Source organism: Dysidea avara, chromosome 4 (genome assembly GCF_963678975.1).
Source record: "Dysidea avara chromosome 4, odDysAvar1.4, whole genome shotgun sequence".
NCBI lineage: Eukaryota > Metazoa > Porifera > Demospongiae > Dictyoceratida > Dysideidae > Dysidea > Dysidea avara.
Genome location: NC_089275.1, coordinates 36138668 through 36161527, shown reverse-complemented (window position 1 = coordinate 36161527; position 22860 = coordinate 36138668). Strand labels below are relative to the sequence as shown.

General features: G+C 36.4%; 3 protein-coding genes across 3 annotated transcripts in view; 2 read left to right on the top strand and 1 right to left on the bottom strand.

The window, feature by feature from the left end:
* The window catches only part of LOC136254845 (structural maintenance of chromosomes protein 1A-like), a 155410-nt gene that overhangs the window by 51372 nt on the left and 81178 nt on the right, over positions 1–22860 (top strand). The gene's annotated exons all lie outside the window — the stretch shown is intronic.
* LOC136253810 (ficolin-3-like) lies at positions 3247–3774 on the top strand. The gene has a single exon (XM_066046469.1). It carries the CDS (start codon positions 3247–3249, stop codon positions 3772–3774), a length of 528 nt encoding a protein of 175 aa, XP_065902541.1.
* LOC136253809 (fibrinogen C domain-containing protein 1-like) lies at positions 18716–19671 on the bottom strand. The gene is made up of 2 exons (XM_066046468.1): positions 18974–19671; positions 18716–18731 (listed from the first exon to the last, which is right to left on the bottom strand). Exons 1-2 carry the CDS (start codon positions 19669–19671, stop codon positions 18716–18718), a joined length of 714 nt encoding a protein of 237 aa, XP_065902540.1.

Below are 22860 nucleotides of genomic sequence, written 5' to 3'. Positions count from 1 at the left end.
TGGCTAGAAACATCCAAATTTGGATGGCGACAAATGTATTCCAATATTGGAGGGCAAGAAACATCCAAATTTGGATGATTGTTGCATAAATCTCTCACTATATAGAGATATGAGCAATAATCATCCACTTTTGGATGATTTTGTTCCTTTGCAATAATCATCCAATTGTGGATGAAAATGTGAGGTCAATAAACATCCAAAAATGGAAACGAACCATACCTCAGTAGCTACCTGCCAATTAGACTGCATGGCATAATTTTGAGCTAGGTAAATAATTCAAGTTGCAAATTGTCACCTATGAAAATGCATGCAATGAAAGATATTTGATATACTATACCAATAGAATAGTAGAGCAGTCAGACAACTTTTTATATGCAACACTGTTTTATCAAAACACATTAAGGTACTAAATATAAAAGTAATAAACTTTTGCACAGGTATAGTAAAATACTTCTAAGCAGATTCTCATGAGTGTACTTACAATATTTTGTAACCGTAAATTGAAGTATTGTAAGTGTACAATAGGCTAAAGTCTTAGCATTGACTCTGGTGTAGCTTAATAGTTAATAGTTACAATTAAAGTCAGTGCCTGTAGCAAATAAATTTCAAAATTGCTGACTTCTGTAAAGGCTAGTGAGGCAGCTGTCTTGGCAAATGAAACCAAATCTAGTTCTGCAATTACCTACAGCACTTCTGCAGTAAAGCCTCAGTGCAGCAATGATTCTAATAAAACAGTCAGATTTTCCGTCTAAATTTTTCTGCTTGGACTCATGCAGCAATCACCTGGATGCTGAAATAATACTCTTTAAACTAATAGTACTTTCAGGGACAGGGTTTCCTCCATGGGGTCTCAGAAACCCCCAACCCCTTTGAAATTTTAATTATTATAGACTAATTAACACCCTTCATCAGTGTAGTGCTCTCAGAGGTGTAGCATGTATTATGTGCAAACATTTTATAGTATATTGTTCCTTGTAACAAATGACTTGGCCCTAACCAATGCTGGAAACCCCATGCTGTTCTTGTATGTATAATAATTATGTCTCTAAAAGTTAAAGAGATACTTGCAGAAAGTGCATAGGCTGGCACTACCTTAAAACATTAAACATTCATTGCACGTGTGCATACACCATATCTGCAATTTGTATCTACACCTGTATACATACGTATCATGTGAAACACATGTACAGGATAGTCATACAGCAGATATATATACAACACAACACTACCTAAACTATGTGTTACGTGAAAGTCTGTATGTACAGTCACATGTGCACATGGGTGTAAGTGTTACATCACTATACTATCCTGGTCTTATGACACACTTTGTTAAAATCACATGTTTGGGCAGTGACACGTGCCGCAGCTATCAAGTGTAGCAACTATCAATTATCCTTCATGAAGTGCAAGAAGGCTTGAATGATGAACAGCATAGTGCAGAGGACAAAACATAATCGAAATACGAATCCACCATCATTACCTTGGCTGTCTGAAATTTCTGAAGCTGTACACCTAGTGCTAGTGAATTTCAAAAAAATTTAAAATTCACTGTACATGGAATCATTCGACTTTTCGCTTCATTACAGCATAATTAATGCATTCCAGGTGATTTTTGGGTAAAATTTGTTGGAAGGCTACATTTTAAATGTGAATAATTATGAAGCTATACTGATTCCTACTTATTAAGTACTACTGTACTTAATGAAAAGGCTGGTGGCTGTAGCAAATTAAAATTTCAAAATAACTGACTTTTCTGTAAAGACTAGTGAGGCAGCTGTCTTGGTAAATAAAAGAAACCAAATTTAGTTCTGCAAATACCTACAGACCTTCAGCACTTCTGCTGTAAAATTTTAATAAATAAATTAAATAAACCAAAATACCAATACAGTTTTCTAATAGAACAGTCAGAGCAGCAGTGACTCTAACAGAACAGTCAGATTTTCCTTTGGGATGTTTTGTAAATCCCATGCCAATCTTTAGTTTAAAGAGTGTTATTTCAGCACCCATGTGAGTGTTGCATGAGACCACATAATAAAAAATTAGAAGGGATATAGGGTTTCCCTGGGATCTCAGAAACCCCTTTGAAATTTAATTATAGACTAACATCATTTATCAGTGTAGCAGGTAGTATTGCTCTCAGAGGTGTACCATGTGTTGTGTGAAAATATTCTGTAGTGTATCATTTGCAAATGATATTGTCTTTTGTAACAATAGATGCTATATCCCTATAACACCCTGCAGGAAAACCCATGTTGCTCTTGTATATATAATAATTATTTCTCTAAAACTTAAGAATACTTACAGAAAGTGCATAATAATATTATGATAAAGTTATTATACACCTGGTACTACCATACAACATTCATTGCATGCGTACAATGTGCATGTACCATAACTACAATTTCTACCTATACCTGTATATGTATAATTTGTAATTGTGACCGGGCTTGCAAAAACAGGGCATGTGGGCACAAACTACACCTAATCACACAACAGGTCAGTATTGAAACAGGATATCTGCATTCTGTAACTTGCATCATAAAGCCAATTAAATTCTCACCAAAAGCTGAAAATTGCATTGCAATAGCATAATGGTATAAAAAGTTATGAGTTATGGAAGTTTGAAAAATAGGCAAAAATTATGTGCCCACATACCCTATTTTCGCAGGCCCAGTCACAATTTGTATTTTTTGTGGTATGGTCTACATAGCTAATTTTGTTTCATCAGTTGAGATTGAATTTTTGCCATCTGTACCACAGAAATTACAATATCATTGGGATAGATAGCTAATTTAATTTATGGCACAGTGTCACCTGTTAGTAACTGATGGGCTTCTACTGTTGTACTAAATAGTTATAATTTTAATATAATATATACTGTTACTCATTTTGAACATTGTGTGCAATATTGTAAGTAGACAGGTTTGTTAGTGATGAGACATGTGTTGAAGCACACACTGTACATGTCATGTACTTATAAGGGAATTATCATGATACTTGTAATAAAACATAATACAGTTATTATAATAAAAAGCCAGTAATTTTATTGAGAAGCCTCACTCTAGTTTTACCATATTAGGATATTATTGTCAACCTCCACTGCATCAACTACCGGTTGTTACTTACATTACCTTGTTAGGAAATACACAACAGTATAAAAACACTACAATTCTCAAGACCTTTCAACAGTTCACAGTCAATTATTGTAGTAGTGAACTAGAGTTGATCAGTGTTGGCTAGTCTACAATGACTACTATTATAACACTAGTAGTTCTAGTTAGTCTAGGAATAGTGCTAGTTGATGGAGAATGTCAAACAAATGGTGGACCTATTGACAACTGTTGTCGTCTTGGCTACAATAACAACAACTACAATGTAAAGAGTTCAGGAGTCTACACTATTGGTAACTTCTGTGGAGTGAAATGTTCCAATGCTAGAGTATACTGTGATACTACCTCAGGAGGAGGAGGATGGACTGTTATTCAGAGGAGAAGAGATGGAAGTGTTGACTTCAAGAAAAGAGACTGGGTAGAGTATGAAGATGGATTTGGTAGTCTTTATGGAGAATTTTGGCTTGGGTTAAGATCTATTCATTGTTTAACCAGTGAAGGAAATTGGGAGCTTCGAATAGATTATCAGTTATCCAATGGAACAAAATCTTATCTTCACTACAAACAGTTTTCAGTAGGACCAGCCGAGGATCAGTATCAATTGAGTATATCAGGATTTGATAGTGTTGGACTGACTGACCATTTTATTTTACATATGATCTAATAAATGGTATGAAATTCTCCTCTCATGATCGTGACAATGACTTGTCATCTGGTAATTGTGTACATAGTTATGGTGGATGGTGGTACAGAACCTGTAGTGTAGTACGCCTTAATGATGACTACAATCACAGATACACAATATTCCTCAATGGTCATTGGCATGCTTTACCATTTATGGAGATTAAAATCAGGCCACTGAATTGTAACAAACAGTAACTATCTAGTGCACACAATGTATTTGACTATTTTATGTGTTGGTACCTATTGTACATTATGTGTATATATTGTTACATCATTTAGATATCAGAAGGAAATTTTGTGTATTTTAATTAATTTATATTTATTAGACATTTTTCTAGTGAATACTGCATTGATTCTATTTTGTGGTGTGATGAAAATTAATGTAAAATGACTACAATGAATACATTCTATACCAAGTGGGAATGCAACTGCACACATCTAAAGTTGACGACTTTTTCACCCTAGCTGCCACATGATCAGATTTTTGTATGATAATACTATGCAACGGTTACATTTGTACTATCATAAAGTAAGAACTATGAAGTGCAGATACTCACCACTGTAGCTTAATAAATAACACAAGTGCTGAAGGTCTATAGGACACCTGGACAGGTCCTACAGCCTGTTTATAGTTATACAGTAGCTGGTGACTAGTACTATATAGTATAATGATCAAAAGGTACACCATGCAATGGTAGATTTTAGAAATCCAAAAGTATGTAGAGTCAGACACTACTATATGTGGCTATGTACCATGGTAGCTCTTACAGATAATCTTCTTGTTCTGTAGATAGTTCATTTCATAGACAATGCAGTAGCAATTTAAAGCATTGTAAAGGTTTTATACCATGAAAGTATTATGGTATTATACCGTGAATTTATTCAAGAGCAATGGAGCAAGCCATTAGAGTAATATGAGGGGAGGTAACTATATGATTAACACAATGGAGTTATAAGTATAGAATTTGAACAACTGGATTGTATTAATGGGGAACTGGAGATTGCCCCCAAGAAAAAAGTTGTACTTTAGATTCAGCACTGAGAGAATATTTTAGATGATTTCAACCTACTAGAAGTTTTTACATCCCTCATTGCTTCAATTTAATAACCATTAGATGTACATAATCACAAATGCCATAAAATAGCAAAAATTATTGAATAACTTTAATTATTTCATTAATACCGTATTGATTCTTAGAATTCTTTAATACCGCCCATCACTACACCCTACCTGCTACCATTGTTTCAGGTCCATGTGGCACATTTTTGTCACTGCTTCATGACCATATGCATCTCCTCAAGCTACAAGATATGCAAAAAGTACACACATACATACGTCATCTGTTATGTCATCCATTGATCCTTGATGGAATGGTAGAGTTTGTTGTCAGAAAACTGCAGGACAACAATACACAACAGATATTCCACAACACACTACATAATGATCTCTACCTTACACATCTTGAGGGTACTGTGACGATTGGCCCTGTTCTCTTCTAATTCAGTCTCATGTCCACAGAATATGTACTAGCTTCTTTACTATGATAACACAGGACCTTCTTATTCTCCTTCATCCCTACATCCTGTACAGTACAAGGTGAGCATGTGTAATCATGTAATGTACATCTAGAACTGATCATGACTGTCAATATCATAATTTTATACACATAATGTGAACACTGTTGTTACAATAGATACAACACACATTTGTATGTGTAATTCATTTTGTTTACAATGGAGAATCAATAATTATCAAAACCAATAAAGAAGGGAGGGATGCTTCACTAACAGCCAAATTTATAGACACATCAATTTATATGATGTCAAACTACTTTAATAGAACATACACCTATTGTCAAATAAAATCAACAGTTAATAAATTTTGACATTCAGATATAACTGACATTTTGCATTTGTATTTGTATTTTAAGGATAAGGCTTGTGTGTGTACATCCATTGACAAATTAATTATGTATCGTACTTAGCTATTCTAATTACTATACAAAATCAATAAGCAATTACTGTAGTGTCTGTCCAGTAGTGTTTTAAAATCATTGATTGATTACTCTGCTACTATAAAAATTATATCTTGTATAATTATGAATTAGTGTGATGTTTGAATAATTGAATAATTTCTTGTGTGACCTCTTGTTGCAGTAGAAGTGGATGGGGTAAATAAATGATTATCTATATCATAGTTTCCTTTGAGAATTTGGTACAAGTAGATCAAATCACCACTTCATGTGCGGTGTTGTAAAGAATGGTAGGTTTAAATGTCTTGATCTGTTGTAGTATGATAAATGGCTGAAAAATGGAATTGTTCTAGTTGCTTTACACTGTATTCAAGCTTTTGATAGGCAAGTGTGTAGGAAGGTCCTCATATAACATTGTTATATTCAACAATTGGGCAAACAAGGGTCTATATAGCTTTACCATGACATCAGATCTTTACACTCGATTGATTTATAGATGAAATCTAGAATGCGGTAGGCCATTTAATCTACTTTGTTTGCATAGATACGGAGGTTTAAGTGAATTTGTATCTATGCCAAGATCTCAAATTTTATCCAATAGCTCTAGTTGGATTCTTGCTATAGTATAATTGCTATGAAGTGTATGGAGCATTGCCAATATGTAAAACCTTGCATTTAAAAATATTAACACAATGTTTTGACCAGTCAAGCAAGATATTCATGTCCTTTTGTAGTATAAGGTAACCTTCAAAAAAACAGATAGTACGATAGAGCTTGATATCATCTGCAAACATCAGTAACTGACTGGAGACAGAGAAAACATACAGTAGATGATTCAGAGAAAACAATATAGTATGGAACCCTACAGGACACCACTAGAAACCTGTACCCAAGATGGCAAGATGCCATTAATTTTCAACACATGCATTGTTGTCAACCTGTAAGAAAACTTATCAAACCAGCTTAAAAGTTGATGTTTGAGTTATCCACTGTTAGTATAAAAACTCATAGCAGTAAAAAATATTGTGAATTGTGTGATTTGCAATTGTAACACTTTGAAAAAATCACAACTTACAAATTATAGTTGATTGATTTCACTCAAAACTCAGAAGATTATTAGATTTACTGTAACAGCTATGAAATCACACCCCCTCAGTTTGTGGTATTCAAATGACCCTATCTTAGAATATTATTGCATTAGTTATTGACTAAGAAGCTTATGATGTGTTTAAATCTGAAACTTTTCCTGGGCTCCAGACTCCCAAAATGGCATCCATTCTTCTAGCTTCAAATTACTCCACCCCTTTTCTCTTTGGCCTTCTACCATGTCAGCAGAAACAAGCACAAGTAGCATGACTCAATAAATTATATAAATTCATAGGTGAAGAAAATGGAAACCCTTTATTTTCTTGGGCAGTGCTTGTAAGAAAAAATTGTGATCTTAAAGTGTAAAGAACTCTAATAGAACAGTCACCTCTCTATTACAATTCCCTTTGATTTGAATATCCTCGAACTATTTGGCAAAAGTCATTCTTTCTTAGCAGAGCAAACATTATAAAACAAAACAAATATCTACAACATTGCAAAGCAACTTTAAATACACAAAGACTAAACATACTTTCACAGCTACCATGTGATTGGATATTACTAACTTATGACTACTTGTGGTATGTATGATTGTGAGAAATCACAAGACTTCTTAGAGGCTATTGTGTCCCTAAGAGATTTTGCATGACTTGAAATGTATATGAAAGGCTATTACAAAGCAGACTTATGAAGATGATAACTCAGTGATGCAAGGCATGAGCTTCAGATACATGGTACAACTATGTCATGTATTGTGATGTGCCATTTGTCCATGAGACATCCAATTGTGAAGCCCTGCATCTGGCAAAAGTTTTTAATCACTGAAACTTCTTTGTTAATTTTGTATACTGTACTACTACATATAACTGAAAATTTTGTGACATTTGTATGAAGCTGTACATACCTCAATGAACTTTTTCACAGCTGAATTCCCCAACAGATCACATAGGTCTCACCTGAACTACCTCTGATAACACTACCGGTATGTTATAAACTACAATACTTATAATTAGTCACCATACCTCAATATTTTTTGCTTTGAACTTACAACTAAGTTATATTGTGTATAATACAACAAAAACAAACAAAAAGCAATATGATTAATGGATAAAATCAAAATAATTTCAAACAACATAAGATTCTCTAAGTAGTCCCACATTGTTTGCAATATTCTCTATGACTGATTTTATTGAGAGTAACCTTCTTACACATACGTGTGCATATATGCACACGTGCATATTATGCCACATTCTTGAACAACACTTTACTGTCTTTTCGTACTATTGTAACTATCAGAAACATTTCAGTGTATTCGAAAACACATGTATTAAGTTGAAGAGACATTTAACCCAAGATTGTTTACAAGTAAAGTTTTACTGGGTTATGTAACAAACCAGAAATAGTGCATGAAGGATCCGGTTATCCCAGAACCAAGACCTTTGTAGACATGGGCTTTTCATTATAAGAAGATGCAATATGGTATTGCAAAATTATAATATTTTCACTTCCATAAATGCAAGCAGTAGGGACCCGCCGATTATGCTGGCATAATCATGATAATGAGCATAATAGGTGCTTAAAAGCATTGAGAATACAAAGTGGATATAGTACCGGCACCGGTTACGAACGTGAACGGATATTTTACCGGCACAAGTCCATCATTTGCTGGACTATCAAACAAACCAGTTGTGTCTAGGCGAGCTAGAGTTGGTAGCTACGCGTCCAATATTCCCCGAGCATTCGACTTTAGGGCACGCGTCTATAGTAGGTTTCCCCGAGCATTCAACTTTAGGGCACGCGTCTAGTAGGTTGCCCTGAGCATTCAACTTTAGGGGATGCGAAAAGTAGTTCCTTAGCGTTAGGGGTAGGCTAGGGTTCAGCTTTGGTTTCTTCTTCACTCTTGTTACATATAGAAGTCACTTTAGTCGGATGTTTATAAGGTAGAAACTAAATGGTATGAGGAGCTGCAGCACCGGTGGTAGCTATAATCGTTACAAACATTATTTATGATAGGGTCCGCAATCCGAAAATTCAACTTTTACAAATCGACCCCCCTACCATTGTGGGATGTTCATTGTGGTATCCCATTGCTAGATACACCATGAAACCGGAGGCACGATTGTTGTCTTCACAGAAATATCGATTTTAATATTTCGTGAGAAGCAAAAATTATTTTTAAAATTTCGTGCTCCACACAAAGAACAGGATAGAACTTGCTGCTTAGCTAGTTATTATCTAGAGTTGATGTAGTTAAAAAGTACGCACAGTAATAAGCAATTAACTCACTGGGTTCTAGGCACAGGGTTGCTTTCTCTCAAAAAGTAGAAAACGAAACACAAATTTTCGAATTCAAACTGCCCTACCAGCCAAGACAAGAAAAGCCAACTCTTCCTCATAGTGATGTGATAAGGTTGGATGCATAGTCTGTCTATGCTGTTAGTCTGGAAAGGATTTGAGACTTCTCACCATCTGGGTGAAGAACGTCAAAATTTTCGTGCGTCATTTCAAGGGATTCTCTCAATGGTACCAAAGTGCTTTCCAGTACTTCTGATGCCACACTGGTCACTTAATTTTGTTTAGAATGATGATAAATGATGGATCAAAACGTTTGGTAGTAGTAGTAGTTGGTGTTTCTGTGATTTCATATGATGCAGTATACCAGCAGCTCACCAGGAGCTCCACCCAGCTCGAATCAAAAATGAAAGATTTTGTGCTTCTTTCGGTTTGGTTTTGGATGTTTTGCAGCATAATGGTGATGTAGAATGATCTAGTAAAGATTTGAAGCTGCTGTGGAGTGTGAGAGGTGAAGTCAAATTTGGACGATTTTGCTGTCTCCTTTATGCATACCTTAGAGCGAAGCGTGGAAGCCGTGGATGAAATAATAATTGACAACTGCTGCTACCAAACGTTCAGGGACATCTTTTGCCATAGTTTTAGTTTATAATTGATGGTTGCTGTGGCTGCAGAAGCGCTGGAAATGGCTAGAAAGCGCGGCATAATTCTTTGATGCTGCAGAAAATTTTAACGCTCGTCACCCAGATGGTGAGAAGTCTCAGATCTTTTCCAAACTAACAGCATAGACAGACTATGCACCCAACTGTATCAAAACACTATGAGGAAGAGTTGGCTTCTCTCGCCCTGGGTGGTAGGGCAGTTTGAATTCGAAACTTCGTATCTCTTTGTCTGTTTTTCAAAGAAAGCAACCCTGTGCTGGGCACCCAGCAAATCATTTACTTATTTCTGTGCGTACTTTTCAACTACATCATCTCTGGATACGATTTGGCTAAGTAGCAAGTTTCATCCGATCCTTTGTGTGGAGCACGAAATTTTAAAAATAAATTTTGCATCTTGCGAGATACTGAAAACAATCTTTCTGTGAAGACAACAATCGTGCCTCCGGTTTTCATGGTGGATCAAGCAATGGGATACTACAATGAACATCCCACAATGGTAGGGGGGTTGATTTGTAGAAGTTGATTTTTCGGATTGCGGACCCTATTTATGAGTACGGATGCCCGGGTTCGAACCCTCGCTTAGACAATTTTTTTTCGCTTTCTTAGGTTTTTTGTACAAGTTTTTTTTTTAATGCACGTAACATTCTAAGTATTATACCTCCACTGCCGGAAAAATAGCCGGCAAAATAGCCGGCAAAACAGTGTAACCGGTGCCGGCTCTATATAACCTGCGTTGAGAATAATGCTAGCATAATAGGCAGAACACTTGTGCATTACCATAAATTCTTGCTTAGGCCACTCCAAATAAATTCTCTGTTTCCCGTCCACCGCCCGCATCTGGTTACTGCCAGCTCTAAATATTTCATTATTCCGTATTCTTCCATTATTTTCCGGTTATTCTTACATACCGATAGGCTCAGTAAAAGCTATCTTGAAACAGTGTCAGCTCACGTGTCAGCAGTGCTATCAAGTCAGCACAAACTTCACGTTTGTGTTATTTTTGCAACTTACAAAAGAAGGAACAAGCTTAAGCATGCTTTTATGCAGCCTTTTTGGCAGTACCAGGAAAATAATGGCTTGAATAGCTAGCCAATCTTATAATGAAATAATGGAAATGAACCGCCCACCCGCATGCAAATATGCCTGAGTCCAGGACGGGAAACAGAGAATTTATTTGGAGTGGCCTTACCAAATACATATCACAGAAAAAGATCGATATACTCTAATAGAACAGTCAGAGAATAATCAGACACCTGACTGTTCTATTAGAGTATACCGTAGATTCCCTAAAAATTCGGTATAAGTTAATTCCGTTCGTATCTGGCCGAACAATTAGGAAAAAATGTACCAGCCCGGTGTTATTGTCGAATTTTTAGGGATCTATCCCTAATACAGTCTGCACGCTTCATGGCTATGTTATTTGAGATCTGCTTACTGGCCACTTTCTGGATTTATTTCTACAGGGACCAACAGGAACGCCTCAGTTGTGGCGGAACTGACGATACTGCAGCTGGCCGCAACACTCACTTCGCTGCAGCACTATATACCGTGATTGCCTACATTATCTAGGAGAGATGATCAATGTCATTACTACATCGCTTTTGATGAAACCACAATCAATACTATTAAACTAGCTATCTCGTAATAATTTATTAAATCTCGCTAGCTCCCAGTTGCTGCATGAAGTGTTCCGTGACTTGACAGAGCGTTATATCTGAGGATGTATCATGTTTGTGGGCTCCAGGAGAGATGTTATTCTGTGAACGGAAACGAAGATCGTTTTGTGATAGCCGTGATGTCACACGATGATATCGTTGGGCACGTTCGTTCCGTGAACAATTTCACACTTTGTGCTTCATCCAGCATCGAGGTAGCATAATACGTGAGGTCACTGGGAATCCTCAGTACTAAAGAAACCTTCGTCAATTAGTATTCCAAGTGCCGCAAAATCAGCGCGCTTATAATAATAACTTTCTTTCTGTTTGCCGAAATTTAGAGCACATTGCGTTCAAAACACGGGGAGTGCCGAATATTTAGAGATGCCGAAATTTTAGGAATCTACGGTATCGTGCTTCAGAAACTTACTGTTTTCCCATAAAGTGCAAATTTACTAGAAAAACATGGTATAAATATTGAGCATAATTTGAGCATAATAGGTAAATATTGAGCGTTAATTAATTTAAACATAATAGGCAAAATTTTGAGCAGTGCAGCATAGCATAATAGGTAAAATAATGAGCATAATCGGCGGGTCCCTAGCAAGCAGTAGTACACCACTTATCCACAATGATCTATTCACAGCTACAACTGTCAAATGGCAAATTGCTCTAAAAAAAGCATTCACTGAATACAATTTTGCCATGCATGCTTACATAGCTACACTGGCTTAAATTGTTGCCTTTAAGCGGTAAATGATAGTAATTTGTTTGATTGTTGAAAATTTCTGCACATTGTAACTGCTCACTATGTTAGAGTCCTGTATCACTCTGTCATATTACAATCACTGAAGCTGGTGTCTATGAAGCATTGGTAAGCTTAGACACATCCAAGGCCATGGGCCCAGACGGCATCCCACCCATTCTACTTTCTAAGTGTGCTTCGGTCCTCTATAAACCTCTTCACTATCTTTTCAATCTGACATTAAAATTTGGTTATCTTCCTTGTGAATGGAAAGTTCACAAAATAATTCCTGTGTTTAAATCTGGTGACCCTACCCATATCAACAACTACCGACCGATATCCTTACTCAGTAATACTTCTAAAGTGTTGGAACGAATACTGCACGATAAAATTATTGGACATGTTACTAGCAGAATAATCCAGTTTGGATTTATTCAGAATCATTCATCAGTACAACAACTCCTTTTAGTTTTATCTGACATTTTTACCTCTCGTCATCAGCTGGATATCATTTACCTGGATATCACCAAGGCTTTTGATACTATTTCTCATTCACATCCACTTCACAAACTTCGTATTTTCGATATTGGCGGTGAACTCTGGTCATGGTTTCTGGCATTTACTAATAGGTCTCAATTTGTATCAATTAATGGCTGTAATTCCAATCTTCTCCCTGTTGAATCAGGAGTACCTCAAGGTAGTATACTTGGTCCTTTATTATTCATTATTTACATGAATGATATCTCCTGTGCCATCACTTACAGTAAAATCTTTCTTTTTGCAGATGATACAAAATGCTTTAAACATATCAAAGTACCAAGCGACATGCAGCTCTTACAACATGATTTAAACTGCTTATCAAATTGGAGCACAACATCTCTTTTGTCATTTCATTCCTCTAAAAGTACCCATCTGTCGTTTAAATGTAAATTTACATCCACTTATAACATCAATGGCAATCCTATAAACACTTCCCATTTGCATAAAGACCTAGGTGTCCTGATTAGTAACAATCTCAATTGGAACGAGCATCATGACTACATTCTAAAGAAAGCCTATAAGACTCTGGGACTTGTACATAGAACCTTTTGTAAAACCATTGTGCCTTCGGTTATGCTCAAACTATATATATCCTTAGTAAGATCACAGCTCCTATACTGTGCACCAGTGTGGCGACCTCATCTCTTAAAAGACATCTCCAAAATTGAACAACTTCAACAACTAAATATATTTTACAAGACTTCTCCTCAGACTACAAAACACGGCTGACAAAACTCAACTTGCTTCCATTAATGTACATCTATGAAATATCAGACATAATCTTTTTTGTCAACTCTCTGAAACATCCCACTCCAAGCTTCAATATCAACCTCTACATTTCATTCTCCCATAGTACCACAAGATCCAATTCAGTCAAGCTACACCACAACATATCCTTTACTAATAAAGAGCGTCATTTTTATTTCAACCAAATCTGTTGCCTTTGGAATTCCCTACCAATCATTGATATAAGTTTGCCTATAGAAACTATCAAAAGACGCATCAAATCTTTTCTCTGGAATCATTTTATCACAAATTTCAATTCTACTGACCCACACAAATATCACTATCTCTGTCCGTGTGGTAACTGTGTCAGCAATCATCTTGTCATGAACTTTGATCTCTTGTAGTTACATACTAATTGATTTATAATTAAATAAATAAGTAACTTACTGTAGTTAAGTAATTAATTTTTGTAACATACTCAGGCCACTAGCACAGGTTGCTAGTGGACCCTCAGCCTGGACTAATATTGTTTTCATGAATGTATAACCACTGTATCTGTATGTAGTTGTACCCATGCTGAAAAGCCTTATAAATAAATAAATAAATAGAGTACTTTGACTGTTCTATTAGGATATTATCTTCATCAGAATCAGCTACAGAAAAGTCACATGACTTTGTTATTGTGGCATGTAATGGTGGACTTGTGATGCTTCATTTTTCCTCTAGCCTTGTGACTGCAGGCTGGCAGGCAAATGATAACCAATGTCTAAAATCATTGCAGGCTTATATACATAATTATATACATGCATTAATGAGCATTTAGTGAGTCTGCAAATAACAACAGCCATCACTATACACTGTATGCAGCATTTTTTGTGCAAGCATGTAAGCAGAACATAGCCCATAATAAGTAGCAGCAACAGTTACTATACATACAGACATTGGTAAGCATTAGTAAACACAACTGGAACAAAAGAGGTTACGTGTACATTTATTGCTGCATACAGGTAGCTGACACTTGCATACAACCATTGGCAGACATGCTGTATACATTCATGCTATATTTACACACTCCTTCATATTTGCACACTCCTTGGTATTCACAGGTTCTCAGGCATTAGTCCCTGCTGGTCCTGCAACAACTCTGCTTAGTATGTCATTTACCACTATTGGTACACATACAGGCTCACTTAGTGGTCTACTCATTTGGTATGGTCGTAATTTGTGATGAGTCATCTGCTTCATGCATATCTGTGCTATGTGTATAGTTATTCTGTTATAGCTACAATTAATAATATTACTGTCTGTGTACTATCATAATTTTATTTTATGTGAAATACGGCAAGTTTGGGCAACTGGAGAAATTTGGGTGAATTAGATGCTAGTTATGTAGCTGTAATGCTTTATCAATTTATGCCAATATTAATGTTCATGACATAGCTTTGTCTGTCATTTTGGTTGCTAGTCATCTATTGCTGCAGTTTGATATGTCTTAGCAGTTTGCTATCATTACTTGTATTAAGTCGCAAATGCTATGTTCATTCATCTACGCTATTTATGGAAGAGCTTACTGCCCACCCTATGATTTCCTCAGTTGCCCGTTATTCATCCAAACTCATTCTCTCTATAAATCTTATTGTCATGCCATGCATGATCTCATGCACACTGTAATCTCATTTGCTATTATGGTGTCATTGTATTCTTGTTGCATGATTGTTGTGTATTGTCATGTACACTACCAGCTTTGTGGGAAAATGTTATGTGATTAGCATTAGGAAAAAGAGTAGGCAATGTAGAGCTTGGTGTGGTGGAAGGGTGGATAGCTAGGTAAATAAATGTATTATATATGAGCACATGGGTGTAATTTAATCCTCAATAAATGGTGGTGGTTCCCAGCAACCAACATGTTGACAATAATCACAGCCGCAATCTTTATTTAACAGATTACCATGGAATGCATTACCAATTATAAATCATGAACTGTTACGCCCTGCTACAATCAAATATAAAGTTCAGATTTTTTTTATAACTACTTTGAGCAAAATTTTATATCTAATCCATATACTTACACTTTCCTATGCCGATGTATAGCAGATGCAACAAATCACCCAATGTACTAAATTTTGGTTATTAATGTAGTTTAGTTAAACAATAATTAATTATTTTTATATACTATATACTTAATTAACTTGGCCACCAGTACTGGATGCTGGTGGACCTTCAACACACTGTAACTAGTGCCGAGGCGGATGCAGGACCTGACAAGGGGAGGGGCACAAACAGGCCAGGTTGTAGGAGGTTGGGGAAAGCCAGATTCTCTTGTTAGTTGTTACATTTTGAAGCAGCAAATAATACACCTCTTAGCAATATCTCATTGTTGATTTTTACTATTCTGGCCTTTGCAAATGGTTGTAAAGCCCTAAAAGCTGTTTTAAAGGCTCTGAATGTCTTTAAACAACTGCAACACGATAATTATTTTCAGAGGCGCTTATATAGTAGTTAGTTTGGCTTTGGTTTCAGGTGAAGTTGCAACAAATGCTAGTGTAATGTGCATATTTCGTGAGTTTTATAAGTTGATCATGGCCTGACAAAGTTTAGTATTTTAATCACGAGTATGCCTTCCGTAAGGGGTATGGGGGGGGGGGGGAGAGCATTTGCCCAAAATGCCCCATCCTGGATCCGCCATTGTAGTGCAACCCATATAATTTACATACTGTTGTATTTTCTGTGTGTTGAAAAACATTTAAATAATAAAAAAATAAAAATAAACAAATAGGTACCTGTGTCATTACAAGAAATGGAGGTCACTATTGAATGCTCTATTAGAGAGTTTTAAAATTATTTCAGCCTGCATCAGAGCATAGCTAAGTGTCTTTGATCTCTGCTATTACAGTCCTCTTATAGTGTAATGTAAGCTGACATATAGGTAAAATTATTCATTGCAATAATGAATCACATTAACAAAATGCCTTGTAAAGAAATTCAATGTGCTTTCGCAAGGCCTCTTATGGATATATTTGGCACTTATATGGCTTTCATTAGTTAGATAAGCTGCTAGCTGACCACCTGTAAGGGAATTACAAGTATATGGTTTCCTGCTGAATTACTCTAAAGACAACAGGAGAAATATTTTTAAATATCATCAAAACTCTCTAATAAAGCAGTCTCAAATTTCTTGTAATGTGCACACAATGACATGCATATGTTATTATTGTTATATTTATTACTGTGCAGCAATCAAAAGACTATAACGCACAGGTGTGATCATAAAAGTTACTTAAGTTATTACAAAACTCATTATGGGCAGAGGAATTAATTAATTACATCAGCAGGGAGTTGGCTGTGCACAACACTATAGTTTGTATAGAGAAGATCCGGGTAAATACTGCATGCAGCAGTCACATCAATTTGTTGTTTGCTACACTCCAGACTCCCTGTAGTGTTTAACAGTCAGCTGCCTGATTGTTCTATTAGAGTTATTGACTGTTCTACCGATTTTTCTGTGATATGTATTTTGACTATCAAGGGTTTGTAGCTAGTATGGCTCAAACATTCTTCCTATTATGCTCAATGCTTTCAGGCACCCATTGTGCTCATAACTATACCAGCATAATTGGCGGGTCCCTAGTGGGTGTGGTCGCAAACCTATCGTGAACCGGATCGCAATCGTGAAGTTGCAGATCTAGCAAGTGTATTATTATTATTATTATTATTATTGTTTACTGAGCAGTCAGCCCTGCTGGTGTGCTCAGGAATCACATAAACAAATAAATTAGGTACAATAATATGATTGGAGTCTAGCTGTAAATAGATCAGTATCCGCAATTTCAATTGTGTCAGTTGGTAGTATGTTCCACTCGTTTATTGTTCTTGAGAAATAGCTGTTTTGGTATGCCGTGGTGGATGAGGTAGGTAGAATATAGTGAAGATGGTGGTATTGTCTTGTTGGTCGTGTTTTTGGTAAGTAATAATGAGGAATTTGGAGTGATAACTGTTGGTAGTGTATCTTATGCAATATTTGTAACCTAGATAATTTCCGACGAATTTGTAATGTAGGCCATTTCAGCTGATCCAACATTAGAGAAACTGAACTGAACCTACCACGTTGGAGATATTTCAGAGTTAGAGAAAGTACAACGAAGAGCAGCGCGCTGGGTGTTGAATGACTATGGCAGAGACACTGGCAGCACTGCCGTACAAAGATCTAGTGTGATCGACTCGAGAAAATAAACTTGGTACATTTAACACTTTATGACCTCATAGGCAGTAGGTTCTTAGCGTCATCTGGTCTCCTTTGTCACTTGTGAGTTGTGACTCCTGCCGCGGCGAGGTCCTTTGAGCGGGTCACTCTTTAGATTCGAAAATGCTCCATCACGTGAGTAATCTAGGCTAAATATAGAAGTGTCTCTAATATTTTCGTTCGGTGGATTCACGAGCGAGTGCAATGTTGTGTGTGCGCGTTCACTAGCAACCCCTGGTGGTACCGCGTAGTAGCGTACATAATTTATAGTCATTTGTGTGTCAGTTTAATATTGGTAAGCTTGTGACTAAAAAAAACCCACTACGGTGATGGGGGGGCAAATGCCTCCCCTTGCCCCCCCCTTGGCTACGCCTCTGGGACCTACACTCGTCGGAAACCCAAAAGGCACATCCTACTGGTGAGTTTGTTATTGTGACGTAAAATGGTGACCATGCGCTGCTTCGTTTGGCCTCTAGCCTTGCGACTGTGGTCAGTGAGGCAGTCAGTGAGACTAAAATTCGAGTTTTCAGTAACGATTTAAAAAAATTCTATATCCGGTCACCTGTAAGTGTTTTGATATATTTAATGCTGTAGTATGGACTTATACTATTCTGTAAAGGTGCTTTTTGTCGCTTAAAATGTTTCTAGGATGATTTTTGAAGGCGGAATTTTGGGCGGCGCGAAAGTTTTAGCTACCGCCACAATCTATAGCTAGCTACATACAGTCAATTGCAGAATTCTTGAAAAAATATGCCGTACCGTGAGTGTTTCCGTAAGGCTCCTTGTGAGTAAATTTTATTGTCCTTGCCACGGATTCAACAGGAACTGAACCACACTAATCTTTTTCCTCAATCCGGGTGATCCGGCGTCACTACAAATAGTTTTCCAGCCCACGGAATGTTAGCTAACGGCACGGGATCAGTTAGAGAAATTTCGCAATCGACTGTACTTTACCGGTACTACCGTACCATTTGATATATGAGTTCACCAATTTTTTTTTTTTTACGATAATGGGGTACTGTAAATATAAAAAACATGGACATAACACACGTACATACTGAAAACTGCGAGGAAAACTGTTCACCAAATTTGCCAGCGTATTAATTTGTAAAGTACAGTCATTCACAAAAGTTGTTAAGGCACGGATAATGCATTTGTGCAGTTCGGTTATCTCATAATAGTTCATGTGTCTGCATTAAAGTTACTCAAACGTTACAATTAATTCTTCTAATTTTTATCTCCATAAAAGGCAGATCATACCAATGACCATTGAGATATATTTCATTGCTACCGTAAGGATCATTGATCTCTATATAATTACAATTATTCCACCACCATCCACCACTAGACTCTGCACAATTACCAACGCTCAAGTCATTATCACGATCGTGGGTAGTAAATTTCATGCTGTTTATGCGAGCTGCTCTAAATGGATCGGTCAGTCCAACACTATCAAATCCTGATATACTTAATTGATACTGATCTTCACATGGTCCCACTGCGAATTCTTTGTAAGACAGATAAGATTTTGTTCCATTAGTAAACATGAAATCAATACGTAGCTCCCACCTTCCATTACTAGTCAGACAATGTATGGAACGTAGTCCATACCAAAATTCTCCTGTAAGATCACCAAATCCTTCTTCAAATTCTGCCCAACCTCTGTTGAAAAAGTCAACACTTCCATCTTGTCTCCTCTGAATAACAGTCCATCCTCCACCAGCAGTAAGAGTGTCACAGTAGACTTTAGTAAGTGTTGATTGACAGTTTCCACAGAAATTCTTCACATCATACACTTTAGGCTTGTTCACAACTGAACTGAATTTAGAATGACCAAATCCAAGATTACAGCAGTTCTCAATTGTATCATTATCACGAATTATACAATCATTACCATCAGCATCAACTAGAACTATTCCTAGACTAACTAGAACTACTAGTGTTATAATAGTAGTCATTGTAGACTAGCCAACACTGATCAACTCTAGATCACTACTACAATAATTGACTGAAGGTACATGAGAATTGTAGTGCTTTATATCGTTGCGTGTTTCTTTAAAAGGAAAAGCTACTTGTACAGATAACATATGGTTGCCTTGTAAGGCAGTTGTGATACTTATATCCTTATATGGTCATCTCAAGTTACATGTACTGATCACACAATTTATCATAGCCTAATGTAATAGCACTTGTGACCAGATTTGTGAAAAGGGGTCTTCCACACATCAAATTCTATGAAGTTGGGGTGCCATAACTTAGTGTTCATATAAGCCTGAAATTTTCTCCATCCATTCAACTTTGTTGGTGCTCACAATTGGCCAAATTTTGAGATAATGGCTTTTTAATGAATTGTTGAGGATGGTAAATTGCAAGTGTGTGGAAGACCCTTTTTTTGCAAATCCAGTGACATTTATAACTAGTGAAGCCATAATGTAATAAATTCATGTGACATAATCGAAATGTTACCATTTTCCTCCTATTATATAAAATGACACCAAAATGCTATGTAACTTTAAAAGTATTGAAACATCATGATTTCAATTTTGCACTTTATAATACAGTGGAAACTGTCTAAGCCGGTCACCTTCGGGCCAAGATTTATTGGCCTTAATAAGCAGGCAGCTACTTTAGACAGGTGAATTAGTGTATAAATTTCTCACTAGGGGAATTTAAAGCTGGTCTTTTTATAAAGGTGGCCTTTCTATACAGGTGGCCACTAAGACAGGTTCCACTGTAGCTAATTATATACGACTTCATTCCTCCTCAGTGAAAAATGCTATTGCTTTGAAACTACACAAGCTTGTACTTTGTGGTCCTACCTATACCTTTTGGAATAGTTGAGTTTATTAAATTATATAGCTGTTGCCCAGAAACCGCATAGCTACACTGAAAACCTATGGTAAATTTTAATTTTGTTTCTTCTCCCACATAGTACATTGTGGCTGCAATTGCTACACATATACATATTGCTTCCTTATACAACATAGAATAATTCTACAGTGAGAAATTGGATTCAAGATCCATTGTTTAATTAATAGAAGGAAATTTCAAAAATCAGGCCATATTGCAAAATTCTACTCCTCCACACATCAAGAGTATATAATGGGGAGGGAGAGTATCGAACTACGCTATACGCTGTGAAAAATGAGCCCGTAAAGTCCTATGGCATCGTTCAAACGACTCGGTGATTTGTGTTGATTGGTGACTAATTATAAGCGCAGTGGGCGCACTTTGTACATGTGACTACTGAGTCAAAGAACGGTGTACACGAGAAAAGTATGGCACATTACGCAGAGGAACTCGCCGTACAAAGAGAAAAACAGAAGCAGCAAACCTGGAAAGCAAACATCGCGAGGTTTCATCATGGTCGAGCGAGGTCGAGATTTTGATATTTCATCATGGTAGAGATTTCATCATGGTCGCCATCCCATGCCTCGCCTCGACAGTTGTACTAGTTAAAGTGACACGTATAGATGGAATTTCAGCCATTGCGATTCCATACGGACCACCCATTAAAATATTTAAGGTGTTAAATCTGAGCAATCAACATCGGTCAGGTTTACGACAAGAAACGAAAGTATGCGGGTTACTTTACGGGCTCATTTTTCACAGCGTATAGCGTAGTTCGATACTCTCCCTCCCCATTATATACTCTTGCACACATGTGTTCTTACAAATACGCCTGAAGATAGTGAAAGAGTAGTACAATAAAGCTATAAATCAAAAACCCCACTAGGGCTTCTCTACACTTGTACAAACTTAGTAAAATAATGTGCTTGGATTTATGGTGCCTAAATATAATTCTTTCAACATAGTACCATCATTCTTACAGAACAGTATGCTCCTTGCTTTGCTCAGAAAACTTGAAGTCTGAACTTCTAAAACATTGTTTGGGATAATGGGCATTGATTTCTGTAAGGCTGTAGAAATGCGCCAGCTTATTGATATTTATGATTAATTTTTTCAATGAATACCATTGAAAACCACAAGTTATATAAGCACTAAGCCACTAATAAAATAGCATTGTAAACATAAACATAATATAGATTTTGATATATGCATACAAATACACAAGTAAAAAACTGCGTTCTGATTGGCTAAAACATAGCAACCATTATTAATTTGCATCCAATCAAGCCAATTTATTTCAGGTATATATATAATAATGCATTAACTAGTTTATTCTATTGTTGCTAGGTAATCTTTTATTTAGTTTTGTTATTACACTTCCACTTAAAATGGAAATTTATGGGACAGTTTCCACACAAATTCTTCACATCATACACTTTAGGCTTGTTAACAACTGAATTAAATTTAGAATGGCCAAAACCAAGATCGCAGCAGTTCTCAATTGGATCATTATCACGAATTATACTACTCATTATCATCAGCATCAACTAGTACTATTCCTAGACTAACTAGAACTACTAGTGTTATAATAGTGGTCATTGTAGACTAGCCAACACTGATCAACTCTGGTTTACTACAGCAATAATTGACTGTGAACTGTTGATAGTACATGTGAGTTGTAGTATTTTTATACTGTTGTGTATTTCCTTAATAGGAAAAGCTGCTTGTACAGATAATGTATTGCCTTGTAAGGCAGTTGCGATGCTTATGTATATATCCTATTATTATAGTCATCTCAAGTTAATGTACTAATCACACAAGTTATCACAGTCTAGTAAATTACTGGTAATAGTATCTAATCCAAAACAGCCAAGCTGTAAAAAAAGTGTGCGGCTCTCAGAAAGGCTATGGTGAAAAAAGATGTAAAATCCAAGGTGGCGGCCAAGAAATGGCTGTGATGGTAGGTTAATGGTAAAAATTTTAATAATGACAATTCATGTAAATTTTGTGAAGCGGCACAAAAATTCACCTGAATTGTCGTTATTAAAATTTTTACCATTAACCTACCATCACAGCCATTTCTTGGCCGCCACCTTGGATTTCACATCTTTTTTCACCCTAGCCTTCCTGAGGACCGCACACTTTTTTTACAGCTTGGCTGTTTTGGATTAGATTTCATTTCTTTTTGTATTTGTATACCCCAAAGCCGGCCTCTCAAGTTAATGTACTAATCACACAAGTTATCACAGTCTAGTAAATTACTGGTAATAGTATCTAATCCAAAACAGCCAAGCTGT